The 17141-nt window shown below is 52.3% G+C and overlaps 7 protein-coding genes across 7 annotated transcripts; 4 read left to right on the top strand and 3 right to left on the bottom strand.

Annotated features, from left to right (window-relative positions):
- Positions 1-168: 168 nt before the first annotated feature.
- N7462_008073 (putative ubiquitin conjugating enzyme (UbcK)) lies at positions 169-902 on the bottom strand (the record flags this gene model as incomplete). The annotated part of the gene is made up of 3 exons (XM_057079791.1): positions 169-271; positions 361-693; positions 796-902. 3 exons carry the CDS (start codon positions 900-902, stop codon positions 169-171), a joined length of 543 nt encoding a protein of 180 aa, XP_056932461.1.
- A 987-nt stretch (positions 903-1889) lies between these two features.
- Positions 1890-3553, top strand: N7462_008072 (uncharacterized protein; the record flags this gene model as incomplete). The annotated part of the gene is made up of 2 exons (XM_057079790.1): positions 1890-1975; positions 2038-3553. 2 exons carry the CDS (start codon positions 1890-1892, stop codon positions 3551-3553), a joined length of 1602 nt encoding a protein of 533 aa, XP_056932460.1.
- A 607-nt stretch (positions 3554-4160) lies between these two features.
- On the top strand, positions 4161-6262 carry N7462_008071 (uncharacterized protein; the record flags this gene model as incomplete). Its single annotated transcript, XM_057079789.1, has 2 exons — positions 4161-4203; positions 4302-6262. The coding sequence occupies 2 exons, from the start codon at positions 4161-4163 to the stop codon at positions 6260-6262; spliced, it is 2004 nt and encodes a 667-aa protein (XP_056932459.1).
- Positions 6263-6929: 667 nt separating this feature from the next.
- On the top strand, positions 6930-7858 carry N7462_008070 (3,4-dihydroxy-2-butanone-4-phosphate synthase RIB3; the record flags this gene model as incomplete). The annotated part of the gene is made up of 3 exons (XM_057079788.1): positions 6930-6993; positions 7056-7218; positions 7276-7858. 3 exons carry the CDS (start codon positions 6930-6932, stop codon positions 7856-7858), a joined length of 810 nt encoding a protein of 269 aa, XP_056932458.1.
- A 403-nt stretch (positions 7859-8261) lies between these two features.
- N7462_008069 (transcription factor TFIIE subunit TFA2) lies at positions 8262-9146 on the bottom strand (the record flags this gene model as incomplete). The annotated part of the gene is made up of 1 exon (XM_057079787.1): positions 8262-9146. One exon carries the CDS (start codon positions 9144-9146, stop codon positions 8262-8264), a length of 885 nt encoding a protein of 294 aa, XP_056932457.1.
- A 617-nt stretch (positions 9147-9763) lies between these two features.
- On the top strand, positions 9764-15834 carry N7462_008068 (putative filament-forming protein (Tpr/p270); the record flags this gene model as incomplete). The annotated part of the gene is made up of 2 exons (XM_057079786.1): positions 9764-10055; positions 10109-15834. 2 exons carry the CDS (start codon positions 9764-9766, stop codon positions 15832-15834), a joined length of 6018 nt encoding a protein of 2005 aa, XP_056932456.1.
- A 504-nt stretch (positions 15835-16338) lies between these two features.
- Positions 16339-17103, bottom strand: N7462_008067 (transferase hexapeptide domain protein; the record flags this gene model as incomplete). The annotated part of the gene is made up of 1 exon (XM_057079785.1): positions 16339-17103. One exon carries the CDS (start codon positions 17101-17103, stop codon positions 16339-16341), a length of 765 nt encoding a protein of 254 aa, XP_056932455.1.
- Between the last annotated feature and the right edge of the window lie 38 nt (positions 17104-17141).

Genomic DNA, 17141 nt, shown 5'->3' with positions numbered 1-17141 from the left:
ACACACAAAAGCAACCATAGAAAGCAGACCAATAACTCCTAGCCCAATGATAAACCAGGGCACCATGCATTCGTACCACGCACACCGCGGCCCCAATACAGAGGGCACGAGGAACATGCAGTGGGACCGACCGGCGCCTATGCAGAATCCCAAAGCACGAGTCAACATCTATTCGTCATCGAGATCACGGTGTCGAGCCAGGACATGGCGCTTGAATTCTTCTTGATCGGAGTCCCAGAGCTCCGCAGCTTGCGCATTCAGCGGGCTCGCGCTATTTTTTCAGGGTCAGCAGCTAGTCACCAAGCATCGAATGGGGTCGCTATGCAGATGGGAAACAAAAGAGAGGGGCAGCATGTTTACTTATTTGGCTCGCCCAGGAGACTCTGCAGACTCAGCAGGACGCTCTGTACGTTATAAACTGCGCTCCATTTGTCCTTGAGGATATCCAAACAGATCCGGCCGGAAAAGTCGACGTTGGGGTGATAGATGGGAGTCTTGAAGAGGACTGTTGGCGGCGAGTAGGGGTAGTTGTTGGGGAAGGCGAAGGAGAGCTTGAGAGTTAGACCCTCATAGGGGGTCTCGGTCGGGCCAGTGATAGTTGCCGTCCATGAAAGAAGGTTCCCATCGGCGTCGGGGAAGGCAGAGATGCCCGGCGAGGGTGAGAGCATGAGCTGCATCAGCTCCGCCTGCAGACTAAAACACCGCAACATCCAGGGTCAGCACGATTGGTTCCTAGTTCTGCATGCCTGCCGGGCTGTGACCAATGCTAATATATGGGTGCAGGGAGAAACGAACCGCTTGGTCACGCTCTGCGTGTCATTTCGCTGGGTGGAGGAATTCAGCTTGGTAGCTTCCAGCGCATCGGGCGCCGAGTTCTGGGTGTCTTCCATCGTGTAGTCCATCGCGAGAGGATAGTTCAAAGAGAGGATGCTTAAAAGAGCAGTAATCTCGAAGTCCGCAGATTCCCGGGCCGTCCCTGGAATGTGAGTAACAGTAGCACGAGGGTTGCTGTCTGGAATGACGACGGATCCGAACAGTAGACCCACTACGACCGAAGCAACGTTGAAAAGGGACGAAGACGGGGTGGGAGAGGGTGACGGAGGGTAGTGGTGAGGAGAGACAGAAAAGCGAGATCTGCAGCAGAGCCAAGTGGTTTGATTGTTGGAGGCAAAGAGAAGATGAAAGAACGGCGCTAGACGGTCAAGACGCTAAGCGCCATTTTGTTTACTCGGTGCCCCCTGGCAACGAACGGCCCGCTGACGCTCCCAATGACGAACGCGGCCGTCGCCCGCTCGGAAGTCGGAGGCAAATGCCGGATATCTTGGCCCTGAAATTTAGAAAGGACAAAAAATAGGGTAAGGTAATTTAGGTATACATCCTGGTCAGACTGCACATCAAGATGAGAGTGAGAGGGTAAAGGGCCAACAAACCCCGAGCACAGACCGAGCGATCGGAGAATTTAGTGCGATCGAACGGGATGCGGGTCACGCTGAGCGGGCACTGGACAAGTGCAAAGGGCCCTCGGAGATGGCAGTACGGGAAGTATTGTGAAAAGCAGAGAATCGTGGAAGAGTACGGTAATAGACTCTCCCTCTCCGTTCTCTCCCTCTCTCCGTCGATCAATCATCCATCTCCTTGACTCTTCAAACCCCACTGTCGCTTACCCCCTGTTGTCACCCCTCGTCCATGGGTCGTCAACACACTACCCAAATAGGATAAAGTGGCCCGCGTCTCGACCCGCGTCTCGCTATTCGGCCCTTGCTGCCTTCGCGATCCCTCTCCCTCGTCTCGTCCCAATGTATGGGAGTCGAAAGCCGATTGTCCATCTTTTTATCTCCCATTTCATCTGATTTTGCCGCATTGCCTCCTTCTTCCCGACGAAGGCAACGATGCAGCATTCGCAACTTGCCCCGCTGCCAAGCGATGTCCCTTTCCGCATCATCTCCAAAACAATTGGTCAAGGCGCGTACGCATGGTGAGTATTGGCCGTGACAATGATTTTTGAACCTCTCACTCATGTGATTTACATGCCTGTAGCATCAAAAAGGCCTGCCCGCTAGATGCCGACAACCCTGTCTTCGCCGTCAAGTACATCCACAAGGACTACGCCGCGCGCCATGGCAAGATCAGTGCCAGGCAGCTTCAACTGGAAGTCACGGTACACAGGCATGTGACAGGCCATAACAACATCATCAGCTTTTATCAAACCGGCGAGGATGATGTGTGGCGATGGATTGCGATGGAATTGGCAGAAGGGGGCGACCTCTTCGATAAGATCGAGGCAGACGAGGGAGTCGGCGAGGATGTGGCCCACGTCTACTTCTCGCAACTCATCAGCGCCGTCAGTTTCATGCATTCCAAGGGAGTGGGTCATCGCGACATCAAGCCCGAGAACATGCTGCTCACGGCCGATGGGAACCTGAAGATTGCGGATTTTGGGTTGGCGGCACTGTTCGAATACAAGGGAGCCCGGAAACTCTCGGCCACCTTTTGCGGAAGCCCGCCCTACATTGCACCGGAGGTGATTACCTGCAGCACTCGGGGTACCACTAAAGGATCGGGCTACCATCCCGACTTGGTTGACATCTGGTCCTGTGGCATCGTTCTGTTCGTTCTTCTGGCGGGGAACACACCGTGGGACAGCCCAACGGACGAGAGTTATGAGTTTCATGAATACCTGACAACAAATGCGAGAACTACAGATGAATTGTGGCAAAAGCTCCCTCCGGCTACATTGTCCCTATTGCGCGGCATGCTGACAGTGGATCCTAAGAGTCGCTTCTCCCTAGAAGATGTACGAAGACATCCATGGTACACGCGATCAAACAAGTACCTATCATCTGATGGTAAATTGCGAGACCCCATCAACCTAGCCACCTCCATGTTTGAATCACTGCATATCGATTTCAGCCAGGATCCTCTATCCCAGAAACGGAGAGGGGCCAGCCGAAGTTTCGATCCTATGGATACGGATATGGATGGCAATGGTGGTGGTGGTCTGTCTTCCACCCAGCCCGAGATGCTGGGTGGTGGGCTCATGATGGACTGGGACACCCCCCATCTAGCCTCAGAGTTCTCTTCAACGCAGCCCGCCCACAAACCATTTGCTTCTCAAGATATTGCAATGGCAACCCATCTTGAAGACGAGCCCTCCATGTCACAATTCTCCCAACAGCCATCCGTTCCCCTGAGCCGGACCCAGAATGCCCAAAAATTCCAGGATATCATTCCTTCACGATCAATGACACGCTTCTATTCAGCATGGGAATTGAAGCTTCTAGTCCCCTTGATCTGCGAAGGCCTTCATCGTCTGGGGGTTCCTGTTCCTTCGGTCCCGGCTGTGACTGCCGGTGACACTTCAGCTATGATCCGCGTGATTGCGAAGGATGGCCGCATGTGTCCACTACAGGGCAAAGTACTCATTGAGTGTGTCTCAGAGGGAGTATTCGAAGTGGAATTCGTCAAGATCAAGGGTGATCCCTTAGAATGGCGCCGATTCTTCAAAAAAGTGGCTATCCTGTGCAAGGATGCAGTATTCAAGCCTGATGAATGATTTTGACATGTGGGGGTTTTAGATCAACTACGGTCATCTCTTTTTTGCTACGATTCACCTCATGTTTACTCTTGATCTATGACTTACGATGGGAAGACGGGACATTTTGGGTCGAACCGGCGTTTGGTTGTGGAGAATCCAAATGTTGCTTCGCGCTCGCTCGGCTCCTCTTGTTTATTTATTCATTTATTTATTTATTTACTTCTCTATTGCATAATGTATATACCAATGCCATGATATTTGCATGGACTCGACCTTCCCAAATAACTGCGGGATGGAAATCCGATCGGATTCGCAGCATTCAAATTACGATCCGCGGGGCATTTTGGACCCTTGTACCCACGTCACGTATCCGTCACTCCGTTTGATATTCCTCGCATTGCGACTTCTCCTCTGTCTTGGATGACCGGTTCAAGGTCTTGAATTCCAAGGCCACCCCTCTATACTTCGAATTTCTGGACCACGTGACGGCGTTGGCGCAGATCGCGGGGAAAGAGACGCCTGGAACTTTTTTCAAGTCGCGACATTACAGGCTCCTTCCCCCTTTATCCCCATACTTCTCTTCCTCCGACTTGCCCCTGATGCTGCAGCTTCCCAGATCTCCCTCATGGACAGGCTGCCGGTAGAGATCCTGACCAAAATCATCGACCGTAAGCGCCATGGAAACCCCCTCCCTCTCTCCCGCAAATGGTCCCCGCACCAATTTCCAATTTACAAAATCGTCGCTGATAGATCTCCGATAACCCAGTTCTCACGCCCCGTGAGAAGGTGCAGCTACAATCGGTCTCCAAGAAGTTCTTCGACCTCGCTCGTGACAATAACCTCTGGAAGCTGCACTGCTATGAGCAGTCATGGGCTGCGCGGCAACCCGCCCGTCCGGCTGGCCGGAGGTCGGAGAGCCTTCTCACGAACCCAACCGCATCATTGAGTACATTGGGACAGAGTTCGCTGCGTGACCTCATTCAGCCGCCAGCTCTACCGCCCACGGATGGTGTTCGTGATGAGGAACGAGGGCTATCGTGGAGCGAGAGGGCAAGGGCGGCCGCCGAATGGGATTCTTCGACAGAGGGAGAACATGTGGATTGGTATTCGGAATATATCGCCCGTCATGGCCCCATGTCGCTATCATGGGTGCAGCAACCTTTATGTCCTAATGGCGAAAGTCGACGGCGGCAGCCATATGAAGTCAAAGGCATGGGACTACTCAAGGACTGGAGCTCGGCGAGGCAAAATAAGATCGTTGCACCTCTCGACGATGGCAGTGTTTGTATCTGGGACTTGAATCACTCCCATCATGCTGCATCTCCTTCAACAAAAGGCCGAGTTCTCGGTATGAGTGAGCCTGGTGTTCTCATGACCAATCTTTCCGGCCGCAGAGATCCCTCGCCGTCCAAAGCTTCCTTGGAATTTATCAATCTCGGGGAGGGCGTCAGTATAGATTCGTTCCGACGACGCGCATACCTTGCCATCGGCAATGTTCTCAATGAAGTCGACCTAGAGACATTAAAGGTGGTCTCGCAGCAGCGCTATCCCTGGTCGATATTCGCACTCTCCCAGGAGACCGATTATTCGGTTCCACTAACGCTAGCAACCACGCTCAGTCTACAGATCCACGACGCACGTTTATCTGCAATAGAAGAAGAAGAAGCGATCAGCATACGGTGTGAGAAGAACTCCACACCGTTAATTCCGGAATTGAATATATTTGCTTATCCAGACTCACCGTTATTACAACTTCAACCAAACGGACAACCACCTACCCGCATTCGGAGCCCACAGCCGACGGCGAATGAGAATTATGCCCCTCTCTTCCAGCCCGGGCCTCTATCTATCCTACATCCTCCGGCCCCTCATGTGAACACTATCCTTCTTGCGGGTCGCTTTCCCAGCATTCTCTGCTATGACCGCCGCTTCTTTCCCCGCCTTCAAAGCACAGTCCATTCTGGTGGCCGATTATGTAGCCTGGCTTCCGCCCCCGAGCCTCGATTCCCCGTGTTCTCGGACTCGACCTATCCAGAGTCTCATGCGGTTCTCGCCTGTGGCGAGTACAATGGACGCGGCTCACTCGAACTGTACAGCTTAAACTCCTCGTCCCAAAACTCCAATGGCAATGTATCCAATGTGCATTCAGAGTTGAGACCAGAATATAAGAACCGGCAAAGCGCGGCCAGCTCCAAGCTACTCTCAGTGGCCTCTCACGGAAACCGTCTTGTCTATTCCGATTCCGAGGGAAATATCAAATGGGTTGAGCGAAATGGTCGGTCGGAAGTTCGTCGATGGAATATCAACACCTCGCAACCACAAATTTCATTCTCACGGCATGAACAACCATCAGCCACAACACAATTGGCCAACGATTTCAAACCTCGCGGCCTTTGGCCGAGTTCCAACCCCCAAAACAACAGTAGCGAGGTGGCTCGCAAGATTCTTCCAACTGGAGGTAATCTAACAGGCGATGAGCTGCTCGTTTGGACCGGTGAACGGATTGGCCGCCTCAAGTTCTCCATACCCGGAGACCTTGATGGAGAAGGACTAGTGGAGGATGACTTGTTTATGCATGCAGAGGTCGACGAAGAAACCCGCAACGTAATGCGACAAAAGCATCGCGATGAGTGGGATATGGAGCAGAGATATGAAAATATGATGCGGCGGGCCCTTGAGCGACAGGCCGACGAAGTCCGATGGATGGGGACCGATGGGATGAGCTAGTCTGTCTCTGACCCCATAACTGTAGGCATATTTGATGCTTTATCCTGTGTCTCCGCAGGAATAACGCGGATGCGTTTCCTCTCGTTTATATTGACATCGATTGGTATTTTGTATTGCATGGAGCCTCCTATATGCTCGGCCGATAGAGACGGTGCTGCTTTGGGTGATTATTGTGTCGAAATCCAAGCGGAATATATAATTCATTTCCCAGTCATTTTAGAGGCATCTCGACTAAACGATGTTTTTGGTTCGCTCCTGTACTATCATGAAAACTATCACATCTGATTCGCCCCCTTCTATATTCCGAGAATGACTCCGTAAATACTCGGTCGAAAACTATCGTTTGTCCCACTGTCCAAACCCGGTAACCCCGAGGAGGCCATGCCACTTCCGAGGCACCGAGAAGTCCGCTTCACCGCCCGGCTCCCCGCCGATCGCAGCATCACGAGCATTTCTAATGCATTGTCAGCGATTATGGTAAACCTCTTCAAATTCTGGAACAATCCAAATAATCGACCCTGATCGTGTGATTTTGCGAGAGGACTTCAAATTCCTCATCCACATTTACCCACTACCAATTCGCCTCCTAGGCCTTTGATCTTCCTCTCATCCTCGGCATTGCGCAGTGAGGGGCAAATTAACGGCTTTCTCATACCCACTGCTCACAATGCCTGCCATCACGGATCCAGCACAGCAATTTGACACGATTGAGGACACAATTAAGGCCTTTAGTAAGTGGATGCTTCCACGAGGCCTTCCATTCCGCTATATGTTTTTGTCTCGCGACTTTCAGGGCCTCCGTCGTTTGAATCCATCATTAACGGTGACTCACCCCCAGGCAATGGCGAATTCATTATCGTGCTCGACTCGCAGGACCGCGAGAATGAAGGCGATCTCATAATTGCAGCCGAGTCTATTACAGCTGCCCAGATGGCATTCTTGGTGCGCTATACGAGGTGAGCATACCACCCCCACCCTGATCTGATCCGAGGAGACACCGGCTCTCTCCCCAGATGCGGAAGCTTTGGCCTGGGCCCATACCTTACCCCAATCTGCATGCTCACCACGCTTTTCTACATCAGTGGATTGATATGCGCTCCCATTACTCCGGACCTAGCCACCCGCCTCGGCCTCCCCCAAATGGTCGTCGAAAACGCCGACCCCAAGGGCACCGCCTACACGATCACAATCGACTCGAGTGACGACTCCGTGACCACCGGAATTTCTGCAGAAGACCGCGCGCTCACTTGCCGTACACTTGCCTCCCCAGGTGCTCAGATCGACTCTTTCCGCCGGCCCGGCCATATCATCCCGCTCCAGGCGCGGCCGGGTGGTGTGCGCGAGCGCAAAGGTCACACCGAGGCTGCGGTCGAGTTCTGTCGCCTGACGGGCAAAGCACCAGCCGGTGTCATTGCGGAACTCGTTGAAGGCGGCGAGATTGTTGAGGGCGTCGCGGAGATCCGTGGGAATAACGGTATGATGCGACGGGATGCATGCTTGCGGTTTGGAAAGAAATGGGGAATTAAGGTCTGTACCATCGAGGATTTGGTCGCTTATCTAGAGAAGACGGAGGGTGTTACGAATGGGCGGCATTAAGACATTGTCTGTTTTTGCTTTAACTCTTTTTTTCTTCTTTCTTTGCATCTGTTTTTCCTATTGGGTTGGGTGTATATACTTCGGTTCTTTTAGTGCCATTGTACATCACGAAAATTTGGAGTGGGTATCTTAGATGAATGGACAAAACGCCATGGTAATTCGATAAGTCGAATAAGTGCATTGTGTTGCTTTGGTTTATCTGGGTATCTATCATTTTGGTGTCATAATTTACAATTCTGAAAAACTGGTTGGCCAGGCGAACGCGCGAAAGACTTAAGAAAGGGGGCCGTGTAAACATAGGCAGCCTGCAATCACCATCACAACGCCGATGCAATGCAGGGAAACAAACGAAAGGCACTCTCGGCCCCCAAATGCCAGTCTTTTGCCACTGGGGGATGGCGCATCACCGCTTGAGGTGGGAGTAATCTCTTAGAATACCCATCATGTGAGTATTGGTGGTCTTGCCGCTGCGGCGCGGTTTCTTCGTCTTCTTTGCCTCCACCTTGACTCGAGGCTTAATGACCTTGTTCTTGTTCGTTGGGACAATGCCTGCTTTCTCCAACGCTTCCTTCACAGCGTTAGGGTCCGGGATCTTGATTTTATCCCATATTTGTTTGAACTCATCATCAAAGCGCTCAATCAGCGATGGGTCGTTGGCCCAAACCATCTTCGCATGGTCATCTTTCTTGTTACGAGTCACAAGAAGCTTTCCTTCCCTCTCCATCTGATTGATGGCATCCTCAACGTTCGGCCATCCTTCGCGAAGCTCACGTACACTCATGCCTGCCGCAGTATTCTGTGACTGCAGCTTTTGCAGGAGCTGCTCCGGGTTGCGGACGTTATGAGGTGGCCGGAAGCTGAACGTGCCTTCGCCGTTGGCGCCACTCGGATCATAGTCGACTTTCTCGTGCATCTGCAAGATACTCCGAAGCGCTTGAACGTAGCCAGCATCGTTGGCACGGTGTTGAAGTGACAAGTAGGAGATGATATCCGCAAACTTGAGAGGTACGCCCTTGGTCTTCATGTGCTCGATTGCGAAAAGCACCTGCGTCATGATATCTTTGCCCGTACCGGTATTAGCCGGCTGAGAATAGACGATGTCCGCTTCATGGCGCTTCTTCTTCACATCACCAGATGATGATGGAGTGGGCGCGGATGATGGAACCTGCGAGCTGCTGCCGGACGCGGGAGGGTTGTTAGCTGCTACTCGTCTCTGTTGAGGCAAGCGGTTAGCCGACTCCATGACGCTGGCATTAAAGCTCTTGAGTTGCTGCTGTAGGTATGACATGGTTGCGATGAGGTGCCGGGGGTATTCCAGACTTCGAAGACGAGAAATGAAAGGATATGGAGCTGGAAAGGCCGAGCGCTGTCGTGCCGTCGAGCTGGGACAAGCTCAAAAGGTTCCGATAAAGATAATCATAGGATGAAAGAAGACTGATAAACAGAGCGTCAGATAGTGCTGAAACCAGGTGAGGAGGGTCAAAAGGCAAAGAGGGCCGCCCTGACCGAGTCAAAGAAACCGAGATCTAAGTGTAACTTGCCGCTGTAGTTGATGATCAAAGAATCGAATCACGTGACAATCGCGGCGCTAGCCGTCTTTGACGAAAGCAACCCCAAAGCGCGCAGCAAAGGACCTTACGCCCTCCGGACATTGGACTCTTCCCATCGACCGATTGCTTTCCCCCATCTACTATTCACTGTCGCTTTCCAACGGCCGTGACTCTAAATTCATTTTTCTGTATCGCCATGTCCTAGGGCTCCCCCAAAGCGCTGTGTGTACTTGTTCCCAAGCAGTGCACACCGCGCGTTTCACTGAGAGCATTCAATCAGCTCCAGCTTTGCGCCATATCTTTTTCTTTCCCCTAGGTGCAATCAAATCTTACCACTGGTGAGCTTCTCATCAACATGGCAGATGCGGCTGTTGAGCTGCCATATCTGGCCTCACATTATGCGATTCCAGAAGTTACCCTTTCGACCCTGAGTCAGGCTCCAACAACCGACCTGGTCAATCAACTTCTGCAGTCAATCACAAAGAAGGCACATGAGTTTGATGAGCTCAAATCTGACAAGCTTCGCTTGGATGTTGAGCTCGAGAACGCTGTGCGCAGCAATGAGTCCAAGGTGAAGGTGTTGAAGACAACAGTGGAAAAGGGCCATGCTGAAGTCGAAGATCTTCGAAAGAAGTTACACGAATCTGGTAATTTCATGTTCTGTGGTCAATTATAGTTATCTCTTACTTACAGTGCTCAGAAAACACACGTTCCTCTCTTGAATCGGAGATCTCTACACTCAAATCAACCTCTACCACCAACGAGACTGAAGTCAACTCGCTCAAATCTCGTATCTCAACCCTCGAAGCCGAGAAAAGAGAAAGCCTTGCCTTGCTTGAATCGAAATCTGCAGCCCATGACAAGCTTGCGGAAGAGCTGTCCACACAACACAAGAAAACGATTGAATTGCGGCGCGAGCTTTCCACCGCAGAACAGAATCTCCAATCCGCAAACTCGGCTTCTGCAAGCTCGCGATTCCGTGAACAAAGTCTGCAGCAAGAACTAGACCTCACAAAGAAGAACAACGAATGGTTTGAGACGGAGTTGAAGAGGAAGGGCGAAGAATATATCAAATACCGCAAGGAAAAGACTGCTCGGATCTCAGAACTCCAACGCGAAAACGAAGAGTCTGCTGCTATAATTGATTCGCTAAGACGTAGCGAGAACTCTTTGAAGACCCGCCTGGATGATACCGAACATCGTTACGAAGAATCATTGGTCAGCATCAATCAACTGAAGGAAGATGCTATCCAGTCTGCCGAGTCCTTCCGTATTGAACTTGACAGTGCCAACAGACTTGCCAACCTTCAAGAGTCCGCCGCGACTACCGCCAAGCAACGTGTGCAAGAGTTTCAGCTCGCATTGGAGAAGGCCAAGGATGACGCGGCCGAAGAAATCTCTCGCCTGCGTGTTGAAGTTGAAACCGAGCACTCTGACAAACAGGCGGCCGAGCGTCATGTGAGCGAACTTGAAGAAACCATCACTCAACTCCAGGCTCAGGGTAGCCGCAACCGTTCCATGAGCCCGGCTCGTTCCCTTAATGGCGTGGGCCCAAGTACACCTTTGCGACCAGGCACACCTGGTGGCACGTTCTCTCCTCGAACCTCTCGCACTAAGAGCGGTCTTACTCTTACCCAGATGTATACTGAATACGATAAGACGAGGACCCAGCTCGCTGCTGAGCAAAGAATAAACCAGGAACTCCGAACTACTCTGGATGAGATGGTCCAGGAGATCGAGTCTAGCAAGCCGGAGATCGACTATATTCGTGCTGATCATAAGCGCCTCGAAGATGCGATGATTGATATGTCTAAGCTACTCGAGACGGCCGGCAAGGAACGTGACGATGCTACCAAGGAGTCAAGGAGATGGCAAGGCCAAGTCGAAGGTCTTGCTCGCGAAGGAGACATTCTGCGTCAACAACTTCGCGATCTGAGTGCTGAAGTGAAGGTTCTGGTCATGGAAGTTGCTCTCGCCAAGCAAGGAGAAGACTATGATCGCGAAGAACTCGAGAAAATTTCTCGGAATGAAATCGAGGAATCTTCGGCTGAATTGAGCCCGACTGGTCGTTTCATCAGTCGGAACCTGACAACATTCAAGGATCTCCACGACCTGCAAGAACAAAACCTCACGCTTCGGCGTATGCTTCGCGAGCTTGGAGACAAAATGGAAGGCGAAGAGGCTCGTGCAAAGGACAACATACGTCAGCAGGAAGCGGAAGAGCTAAAAGAACTGAGAATCCGGGTACAGACCTATCGTGATGAGATTGCCAACTTGGTTGCGCAATCCAAGAGCTACGTGAAGGAGCGTGATACGTTCCGTAGCATGCTCACTCATCGTCGTCAGACTATTGGAGATCCCTCTCTATTCTCCCAGTCTGTCCCCCCGGGCGCTGCTCCACCAACTGTTTTTGATAGCCAGATTAAGGACACGACCGATTACGCCGAACTTTTGCGTAAGGTTCAGGCTCATTTCGACACATTCCGCGAAGAGACTGCCACCGATCACTCGGCTCTACGCCAGCAAGTCAATGAACTTTCACGGAAGAACAGCGAGCTGCTCAGCGAAATCAGTAGATCTAGCAGTCAACTTGCTGCTTCCTCTCAACGTGCTGAGCTTTTGCAATCCAACTTTAACATGCTCAAGAGCGAGAATAGCGAGCTACAAAAACGTTATTCTACGCTGTTCGAAAATGCCAATCGACAAGACCTTCGAACACAACAGGCTGCCGAGGATCTTGTCGAGGCCAAGGGTCTCCTGGATAGCCTCACCCGAGAAAACGCGAATCTCAAGGCAGAGAAGGATCTGTGGAAAAATATTGAAAAGCGTTTGATTGACGATGCGGAAAATCTGCGGAACGAACGCAGTCGACTTGATTCGTTAAATGCCAATCTGCAAACAATCCTTAATGAGCGCGAGCATGCTGACTCTGAGACCCGACGTCGACTCCAGTCAAGTGTCGAGTCGCTCGACTCTGAGCTACAGTCGACAAAGCGCAAACTCAACGATGAAATGGAGAGTTCCAAACAGGCTGTGCTGCGTCGTGATTATGAGCAGGAGCAAAGCCAGAAACGGATTGACGACCTAGTCACCAGCCTCGGTGCTGTCCGCGAGGAACTTGTTGCTACAAAGACGACAAGAGACCATCTGCAATCTCGTGTAGATGAGCTTACTGTCGAGCTCAAGAGCGCAGAGGAAAGACTCCAAGTGATCCAGTCTCGACCAAGCGTCTCTGCGGCTCCCTCCGCAACCCCCGCCACCACACAAGAGGTGGGTGACGGTAGTGGCCTGACTCGCGAACAGGAACTCGCAATCGAGGTGTCCGAACTTAAGCGCGACCTAGACCTGGCGAAGGGCGAACTCACCCATGCTAAGGAGCGCGTTGAAGAATACCAAGCTATAAGCCAGTCGACCGAGGAGCGTATGGAGTCCGAGTCTGAAACTCACGCCTTGTACCGCGAGGAGACCGACCGTTTGATCGAAGAGAAGGACAAAAAGATCCAAGATCTGGAAACTCGCCTCGAAGAAATTTCTTCTGAGCTTTCGACAACCAACACTGAGATCTCTAAGCTTCGCGACGTGCAAGGCGAAGCTACGCGTCACTTGGAAGAACAGAAGGCTAATTTCGAGTCGGAAATTACTCGCCTGAAGGATGACAATGAAAGACATATTGCCGCCGCCCAGTTCCACCAGGAGGATCTCAAAGCCCAGGCTGAGATTGCGCAAAACGCTCAGCAAAATTATGAGGCTGAATTGGTCAAACATGCCGAAGCCGCAAAGAATGTTCAGGCAGTCCGCGCGGAGGCCAATCAGCTCAGGCTCGACCTAACTGAGTTGCGTACGCAAGCCGAGACCTACAAAAAGGATTTGACCCAGAAGGAAGAGAGCTGGGCCGAACAGCGGGCTAGGTACGAAGGAGAACTCACCGAACTGCACAAGCGCCGCGAGGAAGTTCTTCATCAGAACTCCGTGCTGCACAACCAGCTTGAAAACATCAGTAATCAGATCTCTGCTCTTCAGCGTGATCGTGTCAATATTCCCGAGAACGATGATCAGGAAGGTGAACAATCCGCTCCCAACTTGGAGGGCTTGCAGGAAGTCATCAAGTTCCTGCGCCGCGAGAAGGAGATAGTTGAAGTGCAATACCACCTCTCGACGCAGGAGGGCAAGCGACTCCGCCAGCAACTCGAGTATACGCAATCCCAGCTTGACGAGACACGCCTCAAACTCGAAGAACAACGTCGTTCTGCGGCTGATAGTGAACACAATGCTCTCAACCACAACAAGCTAATGGAGACCCTCAATGAGCTGAATCTCTTCCGTGAGAGTAGTGTCACTCTTCGCAACCAAGTCAAGCAGACCGAGTCCGCTCTTGCTGAGAAGTCAGCACGGGTCGACGAGCTTGTTCTACAAATTGAGCCTCTGGAGACCAAAATTCGCGAATTGGAAGGTATTATGGAGGCAAAGGATGGTGAGATGCAGCTACTACAGGCCGACAGAGACCACTATCAGAAGCGTATCCAGAACATTCTTCAAAAATACGACCGAGTTGATCCGCAGGAGATGGAGGCTTTGAAGGAGAAACTTGCCACCCTCGAAAAAGAGCGTGACGAGGCCATTGCTGCGCGAGATGAGGCTGTTGCTACACGTGATGCCATTCAAAATGAAGCTACCTCTTCTACCGAACAAGTGCAGGCTGCGGAGCAGGCTGCGGAGACTCGGATCAACGACTTGCGGAACAGACTTACCGAGCAGTTCAAGGCTCGTTCGAAGGAGCTATCTTCTCGCATCAACAACAAGCAAATTGAGTTGAACACGGCTTTGCAGGAGAAGGAAGTACTACAAGAGGAGCTCAACAATGCCAAGGCCGAGCTGGAAGTCTTGAAGACCAAGACGGCAGAGGTTCCAATTTCACCAGCCACATTAGCAACACCGGCGCCAGCTGCTATGGAAGCCACTCCGATCAACCCCACACCAGCGTCCCAGTTCCCGACAGCCACTACTACCATTACCACAGCTGGCAACGACCAAAAGGTCCAGGAACTTGAAGCTAAGGTGGAGCGCTTGGAGGCTGCACTTGCCGAAAAGGATGGAATTTTGACTGCTAAAGAGGCAGAATTGGAGGCAAAGGTCAAGGAGCGTGCCGATAAGCTCAAGGAATCCTTTAACAGCAAACTAGCTGAAATCAGAGCTACTCACCGTCAAGAAATTGAGAAGCTCTCTGGCGGAGAAGTGTCAGCCCCTGCCACCCCCGGTGCCACTATTGATCAACCACCTGCTACCCCATCGAAGGCTGGGTTTGAGATTCCGGACTTGACTGATGCTCAAGCTCGTGAACTGGTCGCAAAGAATGAAACGATCAGCACCATTGTCAAAAACAATATTCGCAACTGGGTGAACAAGGAGCGAGAGAAGGCGAAACAAGAGGCCGAGGCTACTGCCGCTACCCATGAAGAGACTCTGAACGGACTGAAGAAGACCCACGAGGATGAGGTTGCTGGAAAGATCAAGTCGGCCGTGGAGCTTTCTGAAAAGAAGTCAGCTGCTCGCATCAGTATGCTCGATACTCGCGTCAAGACTGCATTGGCCAAGATTGACGTTGTGCAAAAGGCTGCTGGCGAGACCCCGCAGAAGCCTGTTGTTGAAGTGTGGGAGTTAGCCAAGGCAGCACGGCCTGCACCTGCCGCTCAAGCTGCCAAGCTGCCGGCCGCTGCATCGCCGGCACCCGTAGCTTCGCCTGCACCCGCGACACCTTCTCCAGCGCCAGCTGCAACACCTAGTCCAGCTCTGACGAACCTCCCTGCTGCTGCCCCTGTGCAACAGGCTCCTACCCCGGCTGTCCCGACTGAGAATGCCACAACTAATGCTCCAACTTCAGAGAAGACTGAGGAGCAGGCTGAAGAGGGCGAGGTTGAGACCGTAGCGCCGCCGAATCCTTTCGGACAAATCCAACAGATCAATGCGCAAAATAAACAACAACCTCCGTCGTTGCCAACTAAACCTCCTGCGGGTAATCATCCTGGCATCTTGAAAACTATTCAATCCAACCTTCCTGTTGCACGGGGTGGCCGTGGTGGGGCCCAAAACTCATTTGGCCGACAGCAACAGCAAGCCCAGCAACCGCAACAGGCCCAGGCTCAACCGCAAGCTCAGCGTGGCTCTGGTATCGCTCGAGGTCGTGGTGGCCGGGGGGGACAAGGTCGCGGTGGAAATCAGAACCAGGCCGCTGCCAATCAAAATCAAGGCCAAACTGGCAGCCCGACCGCCAACCGCGGCGGGTTGAATGTTCAAGCGCGCCAATTCATTCCCCAGGGCAACAAGCGTTCTCGCGAGGATGGATCTGACGCGAACAACGAGGGTGGAAGTGGTGGTAAGCGCGTTAAAGGTGGTGGCGGAGGACAAGCGCGCGGTGGTGCATCGGCCTAGAAGGATTACCTTTTTCTATTTACTGAATTTTTCTGATGATGTATTATTTCTTGCCCAAGTCATGTATGCGGAAAAAGGAGGACCTTGAATATTTTTGATTCTTCCCCATGAAGGCATTTCGCCATGGGCATTGCGAAGCTATATTTTATTCCTTTTGTTTGTACCTACTGAATGTACGATGGAGCTTTTTGGGTTTGCTACACTCGTTTTATGGATTGATTTCCGAGCATTTATCACCTGAGATTCTTCCTAGGCATGTCTGATTGCTACCCCCCCCCCCCCCAAAATTCCCCCAAAAGACAAGCCTCATTATTACCGAATTCAAACAAATTTGGGTATAAACCGCTCAAAATGCAAATTTCATCAATCGGTATCTTTCCACGCACGCCTGTAGCTAGACACCTCTACAACTGGTCCAGCCATGTAAATGAAAACAACGCTCTAATAAAAACCAATAGAAAACACACCTGGGTCCCTTTTTTTTTTTTTTTTTCCATAGATCCTCTATTTCTTCCGCGCGGGCCCAGAGGGCACAAGCATGCGTGCCAGCACTTCTCTCTCCTTCTGCAAAGCCATCAACCTCGCGTCTTCAATCACCTTGCCTGCTGGCGCAGGCGACGGCATCGGGGTCTGCGCAACTTGCGCCGCGACCAGCACCGCGGGCCCAGGTATTCTCGCATCGCGTGCTCTCTTGCGCCGCTGTCCGACCCCATTGCCCCAGACAACCGTCCAGTCGGCCACAGCGCCGCCCGCAGGAACCTCACAGCCGGAGCAGATCTTGGAATGGGAGCCGATCTCCGCGTTGCGGTGTATGGTGGTCAGGGCTTCGATCTCTGCGGATGAATGGATGTGCGCGCCGGGGAGAACGGTGGACTGCGGCCCGATGATGACGAAGTAGGATATGCGCGTGGCTATTTCTTGGCCGGTTGGTCGGGTGAGGTCAGTGGAAGAGGATGAAGGCGACGGGCCGGTTGAGGAGGACGGTGACGCCCTTGATGAGACGGATGAGCTTGGGGAGGCTCCAATCACGGCCTTTTCACTGATGACGCATCCATCGCCGATACTTATGGGCCCCTCATAGGCGTAGAAGCGCGCACGCGGGTGGATGATCGTGCCGGCACCGATGGTGACGGGGTATGTTCCCTGGAAAACGACGGTGTCGGCGATTGTGGCCGAGGGATCAGCCTTGAGAGGAGCCTTCGGGGGGCCGGTCGGCGTATGTGAGGATGAGGAGCGATACTGTGCTGAAGGAGGCTTGAGTGTTGCCATTCTGGTGGTTGTGTGGTTGTGGTGTTGTGGTGTGATTA

Source organism: Penicillium macrosclerotiorum (genome assembly GCF_028827735.1).
Source record: "Penicillium macrosclerotiorum strain IBT 26536 chromosome Unknown utg000007l_segment0_segment0, whole genome shotgun sequence".
In the NCBI taxonomy this organism is placed as follows: domain Eukaryota; kingdom Fungi; phylum Ascomycota; class Eurotiomycetes; order Eurotiales; family Aspergillaceae; genus Penicillium; species Penicillium macrosclerotiorum.
This window is presented reverse-complemented; position numbering and strand designations above follow the sequence as displayed.